Source organism: Nicotiana attenuata, unplaced genomic scaffold (assembly GCF_001879085.1).
Source record: "Nicotiana attenuata strain UT unplaced genomic scaffold, NIATTr2, whole genome shotgun sequence".
Taxonomy (NCBI): domain Eukaryota; kingdom Viridiplantae; phylum Streptophyta; class Magnoliopsida; order Solanales; family Solanaceae; genus Nicotiana; species Nicotiana attenuata.
Genome location: NW_017671995.1, coordinates 92887 through 103469, shown reverse-complemented (window position 1 = coordinate 103469; position 10583 = coordinate 92887). Strand labels below are relative to the sequence as shown.

The following is a 10583-nucleotide window of genomic DNA, read 5'->3' as shown; positions in this document are numbered from 1 at the left end:
ATGTGAGACACAAAATAAAATCACTCGCGAAAAATTTTTATTTTGTATCTCACACAACTGTCAATAATTGTGTGAGGCCTCTTTTTTATCTCACAATTGTGTGATCCTAAAATTTTGTGAATTTAAATGTGTAAGAGATGGGTCCACAAATATGTGAAATAATTAAGGGTCACCACAACTAGGGTAAGTTGTGAGATACAAAATAAAATCACTTTCGGTCTCTACATGACATTAATAAAACCTACCCCTTTTAATCATCTCTTTCAGGCGAAAGTTCAAATATCTCTCTCCTCTCCTTTTCCTAACTTCTTCCGACCCCTCCATTTCCCTTTCCAGCTCCGCCGTATTTTTCTACAAGGTAATTCGGTCTCTGCCTTTTACATATGCGTCTTCAATTTCGTCAATTTTGTATTACTTTTAGCTGAATTTCAGATTTTGTCTCTCATTTTTGTGGATCTGGAGTTTTATCTGGAAGCCCTTCGTTGATTTATATCCTAGTTCAGGTTTGGATCAGTTGGTGGATTTTGGAATTATATACAATGCAGTGGCTGTGATGTTTAACAACGTTATTAATCTTTATTTTTGTTTTTGTATGTTGTGACTGTAGATCTGCTAAACCTTGCTATTTTTTATATTTTTTCTATGGATGTGATTCTGAGTTTGAAATGAAACTAGGAGTTTCGTCTCAATTTATAAAGAAATAGTAGAAGCTAATTGACTATTCCATCTCTTCCGGTTTGCCTCTCTCTAATTTTGCCAATCGCTACGATGAAAGGATTATTATGTGAACGTGCATGTTGAAGTTGAGGCTTGATATAAACTTCTGAAGTGATAGCTAAGGGAGTGATAGTGCCTTTTCTTTCTTCCCGTGTTCTACTGTGATATTCTGGTCATATACAATTCGGTACTTAATCAGCTCTATTTAATGAATTTTACATGTCTGTACGGATAGTTATGCATTTTGATTAGCTCATTGACTGTTACCATCATTCGCCATCTCACAGAAACAGAGTCAAAGAAGGATCTGATCTACTTAGTAGTTATAGGTACCTGATGCATGTATTAGATTCTAGAAATACACTCTTAGGTTTGAGCCTAACTTTTTTTATTTCTTTTATCCTGAATTTTGTCTATTTTGTGCACTATTCAACAGTCAGTTTCACTAATTTTCTCACATTTGAGATTCAGATGTGGATAAAATCCTTCATTGAAAATAATATATTTACTGTGGGATGGAAAATATTTTGGTTTTAAATCATGTTTATGTGCCTTATTGTGCTGGAATACCCTGCATCAGCATACTATTTCGGCCTTCCTATCCTTGCAATCAGGGTCCAATATTTATTTCTGTATCGCCTCTTCAGACTCCGTGTTTGCTGAGGAACAGAGCAGAGCCTGTGTGTACGACATAGATGCCTTTGTCATCTTGTATGAGCTACCTGCCTTTTCTGTTCTCTGTTAACATTTCTTTTTAATCCAATTATGGATATGAGTTATTAAAATTGAAAACGTTTCTTTGATTTTTAGTGTCTTAAGATCTTATTAATGGTGTGAACCACATCCTGGAGTCTATATTTCTTTTCGGATGAAATAGTTGCTATTTGGGTTCGTTTTGCTAGTTATCTTTTGTGGAAGTGTTTGTTGTGGCAACTACTGCGGCAGAATAATTGGCTTGATTTGTCTGATTAGTTGAGCTGACAAGCAAATGTGTGTTGTCCATTCGAAACTGGTCCGATGTGTTTTCCTATAGCTGCTGACGCAGTCTTTTTTTTTGGCTAGCACTAAAGGTTTCCTATAGCTACTTTTACTGTTAAGGTTCTTTTATTGGGTTTTGAGAACCAATTTTACCTTTTGTCAGCACCATAGCAGTGCGGATCAGGATTTATCTATCTAATCTCCATAGTAATATCAGCCCTCTTGTTTTTGAGACAGTTAGTCTGCCTTCTAGTTTCTTCAGCTCGTAACTCTGTTTCATGTTTGTGATGTCAATGGCGCACTTAAGCCCTGAAGCGAGGCGCAAAGCATGTTGAGCGCTTCACCTCGCTTAATGGACCTTAGAGCCGTTTTCCACTTTTTGGCTTTGATAACACTGTTTCAGATATATGTCGTGGATTTTCAGTTTTTGGATGTGTCTATACTATGTCAACTTTTTCAAGACAATACTCAACCCGTTAAATCTGTCCTCTTGGTTTTGGAACAGTTTGGCCTACTTTCTGGTTTATTCACTTGATTCCTCTGTTTCAAATTCAGTGTTTGAGGTTTCCAGATTTTGGCCGTATCTATGCAGTGCCATTCTTTTCAAAATAGATACTCTCCCCATTCATCTTTGAACCCGCTTTCACATGTTGCAGTCTGATCATCTAGCATATAGCATGGCAACAATTGTTCATCCATTCAATATTCGGGGAACATAATTTCCGAACCGCGTTGTTAACTGTGCTGTTGTTTATACGCTTCAACCCTTATTTTAAACAAGCTGAATGGTGACCTACGGTCCCTTAATCTGAAAAGATGCATCTCCAAGCTCATTTATTTACCTATATATGCTCAAACTTTCTGTCCCTTTTCTTTTCTACGGTGCAAAAAAATGTTTACGTGTTTTAGGTTCATGTTACAATCAAGTGACAAGCTATACCTATCATTTTGGAGGCGAAAACATCAAATTATCATTTTTATAAGAATTTAAGAATTTTCTCCTTAAAATTTTTACTAACATAATCCTCTGTAGTACACCTTATTAAAAAGATCCTCTGTAGTGCATTATATTTTTCTAAAAAGTACTAATATATCCCTATAGTACTAAATCTAGAACAGGAAAATGAATTTTACCTGTCCAATTCTTGTATTCTTTTGGAAATGATATTAATATGACGTGTTAGGCGAACTATGGTAAAATGGTTCTCAAGGTTAACACAGCTAACAAACAGTAATTGTTTTGGTCCTTATTTTGGAAACTAGAAGGAAGATCCCTCAAGTGATAAGCTAGAGAGGGAGACAGTTATAACCTGGACTGCTGGAAGGAAGAGAAGCCTATTTCATTTAACTTGCTATGCACCTTTTAGATGCTAAGTTTGTCCATTATGAAAACTGAATGAAGCACCCAGTGGCATGTACATAGTACTGATTCATTTATCTTCCAGTTCACACAGTGTCTCATGTTTTATATATCAGACTGGGAATTTTTCTCTGATGTATCAGATGTGGTATTTAATGTACTAAAGTTCTCGATAGAAAATTAATATCATGTTTCTGCCTTGCAGGGTTCGAAATGGCAGCAACATCAGCAACCACTTTCTCAGTTGGCTCAGCCACATCTCTGGGCTGCAAAGGAAGCTCAGTATCGCAATCAAAAGCCTTTGGTGTGAAATTCAACTCCAAAAACAACCTTAGAAGTTTCAGCGGTTTGAAGGCTGCCACAACTGTAAGCTGTGAAACAGAATCGTCCTTTTTAGGGAAAGAAAGTGTTTCCGTCCTTAAACAATCTATTACTCCAAAGGCTCAAAAAGAAAACAAGGGATATGGGAACTGTGTTCAGCCTCAAGCATCTTACAAAGTGGCTGTTCTTGGAGCCAGTGGTGGTATAGGCCAGCCACTGTCTCTTCTGGTCAAGATGTCACCATTAGTCTCAGAGCTGAACCTTTATGATATAGCTAATGTTAAAGGAGTTGCAGCTGATCTCAGTCACTGCAACACTCCCTCAAAGGTTTCAGATTTCACTGGAGCTTCTGAATTGGCCAACTGTTTGAAAGGTGTAAATGTGGTGGTCATACCTGCTGGTGTTCCAAGAAAGCCAGGCATGACACGTGATGACCTGTTCAACATTAATGCAAACATTGTGAAGACATTAGTTGAGGCTGTTGCTGATAATTGCCCTGATGCATTTATCCACATCATTAGCAATCCAGTCAACTCCACAGTGCCAATTGCAGCAGAGGTGTTGAAGCGAAAGAGTGTTTATGATCCTAAAAAACTTTTTGGTGTTACCACCCTAGATGTAGTCAGGGCAAATACATTTGTCGCTCAGAAGAAAAATTTGAGGCTTATTGACGTAGATGTCCCAGTTGTGGGTGGCCATGCCGGTATCACCATTTTGCCTTTGCTATCAAAGACAAAACCATCAACTACTTTCACTGACGAAGAAGTACAGGAGCTAACTGTGAGGATTCAAAATGCTGGCACAGAAGTTGTGGAGGCAAAGGCTGGTGCAGGGTCTGCTACACTTTCCATGGCGTACGCAGCAGCAAGATTTGTTGAGTCCTCACTCCGCGCACTTGATGGAGATAGTGATGTGTATGAGTGTGCTTTTGTCCAGTCTGACCTAACAGAGCTTCCATTCTTTGCTTCAAGGGTTAAACTAGGAAAGAACGGGGTTGAGGCTTTGATTCCATCTGACCTTCAAGGTTTGACTGAGTATGAACAGAAAGCTCTGGATGCTTTAAAGCCAGAACTGAAAGCTAGCATCGAGAAGGGTATAGGTTTCGTTCAGAAGGAACCTGTAGCTGCTTAGAATATATTACAGGCTGAAGAAATGTTGACAGGAATAAAGTAATTTAGCGGAATTCATGTATGAGCAATTCCAGTTTTGCAGGTGAGCTGAAAAGTGCTTCTGTGACCGAGAAAAAAAACAGTAGTATTGTAAAATTGTTTCCTCCTCTACGGTATGTAACTCTAATTGACGTTGTTGAGGCACTCTTGTCATGTTCTTTCTTTCTTGTTAAACCAAGTCTTTAATCTCTCTATAATCTGAGCGTGTCGTTGAGCTGGTTGTGTGATGAAATGCGGGAATTCTAAATTTATTTATGCTAAAAATTTAGGAAAACCGTTATTCACTTGCTTCCACAAATTTTAGCTTCTTACGGTAAATCTTATCACCGAGCACCTTCTCAATGTTTGTACTTGTAGTAGTTGTTTGGTACAAGGGATAGGGACAATAATTTCGGGATAGAATTTGAGATTGTATTTATCCTATGTTTGGTTATAGGTATTAGCTAATTTTGAGATAAATTTTACACTAAAATGGTGGGATTAGCTATTCCATATAGAAGGTGGGATAGGTAATCCCACCATTATACCAAACGACCCTGCAGAGGTCAATTTTTTTTCTTTTGTGGAAAATGTAGTTGTTTGGCAGTGAGGAGTATTTGATTGATAAAGTTGTTTAGTTCTTCAAGATAATCATGTTGTAAGACATATTTAACAAAATAAATTCGCTAAATAGAAAGCTAACTCTCTCAAAACCTCAAAAACAAATCCCCGCAACATAAGCAATAATTAGATAAAGAGAAAGGGGATGAGGATGATCCTAAATTTCAAGTGAATGGCAGGTTCACATGGATGCACATTCTCCACCCTTGAGCTCCGGATGCATAATATTCTTACAACGACAACAAACCCAGTGTAATCCCATAAGTGAGGTCAGGATGCTGAGTTCTGTTAAATCATATTAGAATTTTCAGTTCACTCATTATTCTGCGACGCTTTCCAAACTTCTTGGTGAAGTATCCGGACAGACGTTCACTTTTCGTTTCTTAGGTTTCACCTTCATCAAGAACCATTTGATCGACAGTTTTGACTTTGATAAGAATGCCTTTGAAATTACTTTGCCTCGGTTCTATGTGACACTCCTCCTTCACTCCCCACCCCTTAAAGTATGTTTTAACTCAAATATTTGACAGGGAGTCTGGGATCAAAGATTACTTACACTCTTCCAGCTTCTTCTATTACGATTTTCACAACTTCTGAAATTATGTCAGAAAAACTATTGCGGGATTTCGACTCTCTTCACTCTTCTGCTCTGATTTTCTTGACTTGTGAAATTATAAATAAATAAATTGCGGGGCAAAAATAATGCTCTCAGCCAGTATAGGTGGGTATGCTGCTGCTTCTTTTAGGAAAAAAAGAAATTGTCATCGGTTTAAAGGAGTAATGGATTTCAGCTTTTCAACATAAGCTACCACTTCTAGAAATACAAGGGAACTCCAGTGTCAATAAGAATAAAGACATAAGATTTGGCGCGGTGTGGTTGCCTTTGTGGGATTTTGGTTACATAATTTCTTCTCAAGTGAAAATCATTCATTTGATTGCAGTCACTTTCTTCCTTTGGGCAAATTCAACAATTCCAACCCCCCCAACCCCCCCCCCCCCAGCTTGAATCTCATTCAGTTCAGTCCATAAGCATGGGCAATTCCACCCTCTAACTGAGACTACTACACCGATCTCTGACTTAGTAATAGCAAAATCCAACTCCATCCTGTTAATTGACATATATTCTTAGATTCTTCTCTGTGCCAATGAGTCTATTTGAATCTAGCTTCAAGCTGTATTCAGCAACAATGGGATTCTTTCTTTCCTGCACGACCAGAATTTTCCTGATGCATGATTAATGCGAGTCTGATATTATCGGGTGTTTTATCCAATAACACATTCAACACCATTCTCATCATCCTTCAATAGATAATCTTTATAAGCCCTACTTTCATTCTGCTCCATAATTTACTGGAGGAACATTTTGCAATTACCAATAGTCATTGCAAGAACATCGTCCTTCTCTGAAATGATGGAAGCGGTTACGATCTCTAATAACAACTTCCCTATTATAGACTGCTGACAACATCTTGGCAAAATTATGGCAGTCAACACAAATTCGGAGGTCTTTTGCAACTCTTATTGGTGTGCCGGGTGGAGTTGATAGAACCCCAAAAGCAATAGCCAATTTCTCACTGTGATAAGATAATGCAATCTGCTTCTCTTCCACACCCACATTGTGCAACTCTGACATTGGCTCAGCAACGTATCCTGCTATCCTCAGTTGCTGATTGATCTCGTCCAACATCTCATAAATCTTAGTCTTTCTTGGATGGGAAAAGTCATTTGCAACGAATTCATGTATTTCCCCCTTGAACTCTATGGTACTACAAGCAGGGGTGGTTTGGATTCCCCTCTCTTTCATTATTTTTCTCACGTTTATTACCTTATCCCAATCACCAAGCGATGAATAAATATTCAACAGCAGTACATAATCTCCGGCTTCTTGTGCTTTAAGTTCAATCAAATGCTCAATGACTTGTTCTCCAAGATCAGCTTGGCGGTGAATTCTACAAGCTCCTAGTAGAGTCCTCCATATTGTTGCATCAGGTTTGACCTTCATTGAACTTACAAGGTTGTAAGCTTCTTCAACTAAGCCAGCACGACCCATTAGATCAACCACACACCCATAGTGATGAATATTTGGTGGAATCCCAAACTCTTCGCTCATACTATTAAAAAACATCCTACCCTCATCAAGTAGTCCGGAGTGACTGCAAGCATTAAGAACCCCAGTGAAAGTCTGATCATCAGGGGAAACACCTGATCTTTGCATCTCCGAAAATGCCTCAATTGCATCTCTGCCATAACCATTGCTTGCCAACCCCGATATCATTGCACTCCAAGACACCACATCTTTCTTGGCCATTCCCTTAAACACCTCAAAAGCCTTTTCAATGCAACCACACCGGGAATACATAGTTATAAGTGCATTACAAATATTGATTGCCTTGTCAAATCCATGCTCTTCACAATATCTATGAACTCCTTCACCATAGGCCAATGCATTCAGATTTGCACAAGCCTGAAGTAACAACAAACAAGTAACCTCATCTGGTTGACACTCAGACGAGCTCCGTATCATATCAAATACGCGCAAAGCATCCCGAGTGCGTCGGTTACGCAAATAGCAAGAAATCAACACGTTCCAAGCTACTGTGTCTCTGTGAGACATTTCATCGAACACTTTGCAAGCTTCGCTGTACTCCTCATTGGATGAATAAAAATCCATTAATGTGGTCAGCAGGCGTCCATCAGAATGATGCCCATCTCTCAATATTCGAGCCTGAATCTGTATCCCACCAAAGAAAGACCCAATCTTTATACAACAATTCGTAACGAATGAAGACGTTAGCGAATTCGGTGACACACCTGACCTTAACATTCCTTGATATAACTGAAAACCCTTTATGGGTGAATCACTCATTGCATAAGCTCTAATCATGATGTTGTACATGAAAACATTGGGTTTTTCAGATTTTGAAAATACCCGAAAAGCATAAGTTAAATCATGGAATGGCGGGAGAGCAACACGAAATAAGAAAGCTGAGAAAAAAAATGGATCTTGAAAGAGAGTTTTGCGAATGAGGCGGGCGTGGATTTGTAGCAAATGGGAATTTTCAGAAGACGACTTGATTAACGAAATCAAACCTTCGGGTTTCTCTGTATGCAAGTGAATAGGAGAATTTGTGGGTGCGGGATGAATGCATTGCGGGTGGTGGTGGTGGTCTACACGCGCCGCCGCAAGAGAAGAGAGATAGCGGAAGGGGGATATAGAAATACGGCGAGAAGAGATTGCTCTCATTCTCTATTTTGACTAACGTTTTCACGTCGGAAATTGGAAAATACAGCAAAGATTATTCTGGGGATCCATGGACATAGCTCAAACTAGAGAAGAGTCTGCTTTTGTTACTATGGCGGAACTTTTTTTTGAATTGCTGTAAATTTAACTTCTAATTTACCACATTAACCAAATTAACTATAGTGCTTATATCTCAAAAAAATCTAATCTATAAGTTGGGATTTTCTTTTTCATTTTTTAATAATAAATAAAAAATAAAAAAAAAACTCCCAACTTATAATTGAGGAACCATTGTAACGATCCGACCGGCCGTTTTGAAATCTAGCATGTCGTTCGGCGATTTGAGGCCACGATCAGCTACACTTAAGGTATTACGACTAGTTCGCCTGGTCGGAATTGAAATTCGGGAAGTTTGGAGTTGATTTGGAAAGAGAATTCTCATTTCGGAAGCTTTAAGTTGGAAGATTCTAATGAAGGTTGGATTTTGAGTAAACGACCTCGGAATCGGGATTTGAAGGTTCCAACAGGTTCATATGATGATTTTGGACTTGGGTGTATGTCCGGATCGGGTTTTGGATGACCCGGGAGCGTTACGACACCTATTGTGGAAGTTAGCATTTCGGAAGAATTTCATAAATCTGGGTTGAAGTGCATTTCAATGTTATCGATGTTCGTTTGGGATTCCGAGTCTAGGAATAGCTCCGTATGGTGATTCTGGTGTTAGGAGCGCGTCCGGAAGTGGATTCGAAGGTCCCTAGGTCATTTTGGGGTCATTTGGCGAAAGTTAGAAATTTGAATGTTTTTGATGAGTTTGATCGGAAGTGGACTTTTTGATATCGGGGTCGGATTTCGATTCCGAAAGTTGGAGTAGGTCTGTAATGTCAAATGTGACTTGTGTGCAAAATTTGAGGTCAATCGGACGTGATTTGATAGGTTTCGGCATCGAATGTGGAAGTTGGGAGTTCTAAAGTTCATTAAGCTTGAATTGGGGGTGCGATTCATGAGTTTGATGTTGTTTGATGTGATTTGAGGCCTCGAGCAGGTCCGTGTTATCTTATGGGAACTGGTTTGTGTGATTGGACGGGGTCCCGGGGGCCTCCTGTGTGTTTTGAAGGTGTTTAGGTTGTATCGTGTTCTTGTTTGATGTTTTGGCATCGTTTCTTTGGGCATAAAGGCACTATATTGAGCAAATGACCTTTGATTTGTGATTGGATTGAACCATTAGATCCTATCGTAATTACGGAGTCATAGCAACAAGAATCGTCGAATTTCGATATCGTATGAGAGAGTTATGCCATTTTCGTGTCGGACAAAATTGCTGGTTTCTGGTGCGAAGATTTGTTCTTTGCGAACGCCAGAGAGGTTCTGCGAACGTGAAGAAGGATTTCTGGGTTGACCGGTCAACACAAAAAATTGCTCTTCGTGAGGTAATTACGAAGGTCTCCCGCTGAAGGCAATGAAGAAAAATAGCCTGGACAGTATTTTAAACCGAGAATTTTAGTATTTTGGACATATCTTGAGTTCTAGAGCTCCGTTTAGGTGATTTTTGCGGCGTTGTCCTCGTCTCAACAAGGGGGTAAATATCTGGCCTTTATTTTTATGTTTCTCGATGATTATTTCTGTTGGTTTCTATTTTTATCTGTGTTTGGATTGTAGAAATTAGGATTTTGAGCCCCAAAGTTGAAATTGGTAAATCCTTTATTTGAGGGTCGATTCATGGACGAAATTGGATGAATTTCTGGATATAGACCATATGAGTTATGGGTAATATTTATTTTTAATAAATTTCGAAATACGGGCACGTGGGCTTGAGGGTTAACTTTATTGACTTTTTGAGCGGAGTTGAGAGTTGTTATGATTTATTATGAGTATTAGAGTATATTTTTATTGTTTTCACATTCTTTGACTAGTTTTGGAGCGACGGAGTGTTAGAGCGATGTTGGAGCCGGTTATGGAACTTCGGAGCAAGGAAAGTCTCCTTTCTAACCTTGTAAGGGGGAATTTACCCCATAGGTGAAATGATTCGATTTGTACTTCTATTTGTGGGGGGGCTACGTACGCACGAGGTGACGAGAGTTCGTACGTAGCTACTATTCCTGTTTATGTATGAATTAAGTCATGTGCAAATCATGCAGAAGTCGTACGGCCCGATCCAACATAATATTCAAATTGTGCACTGCCAATGGTTGAACGACGC

The 10583-nt window shown here is 39.0% G+C and overlaps 2 protein-coding genes across 3 annotated transcripts; one reads left to right on the top strand and one right to left on the bottom strand.

Moving 5' to 3' along the window:
* Positions 1-210: 210 nt before the first annotated feature.
* LOC109211238 (malate dehydrogenase, chloroplastic) lies at positions 211-4777 on the top strand. Of its 2 annotated transcripts, none has more exons than XM_019374743.1 (2): positions 211-358; positions 3261-4777. In XM_019374743.1, the coding sequence occupies exons 1-2, from the start codon at positions 226-228 to the stop codon at positions 4505-4507; spliced, it is 1380 nt and encodes a 459-aa protein (XP_019230288.1). In that variant the 5' UTR covers positions 211-225; the 3' UTR covers positions 4508-4777. The 2 variants fall into 2 exon arrangements, with proteins under 2 accessions (XP_019230288.1, XP_019230290.1); XM_019374745.1 differs by lacking the exon at positions 211-358 and adding an exon at positions 391-503.
* Positions 4778-6128: 1351 nt separating this feature from the next.
* On the bottom strand, positions 6129-8519 carry LOC109211241 (pentatricopeptide repeat-containing protein At3g47530). The gene has a single exon (XM_019374748.1). The coding sequence runs from the start codon at positions 8387-8389 to the stop codon at positions 6515-6517; it is 1875 nt and encodes a 624-aa protein (XP_019230293.1). The 5' UTR covers positions 8390-8519; the 3' UTR covers positions 6129-6514.
* Positions 8520-10583: the final 2064 nt, after the last annotated feature.

Coding starts and splice junctions, on each gene's coding strand:
- LOC109211238 (XM_019374743.1), top strand. CDS start 226: ATGACATTAATAAAACCTACCCCTTTTAATCATCTCTTTCAGGCGAAA. Junction 359..3,260: donor CCGCCGTATTTTTCTACAAG/GTAATTCGGTCT, acceptor TCTGCCTTGCAG/GGTTCGAAATGGCAGCAACA.
- LOC109211241 (XM_019374748.1), bottom strand. CDS start 8,389: ATGAGAGCAATCTCTTCTCGCCGTATTTCTATATCCCCCTTCCGCTAT.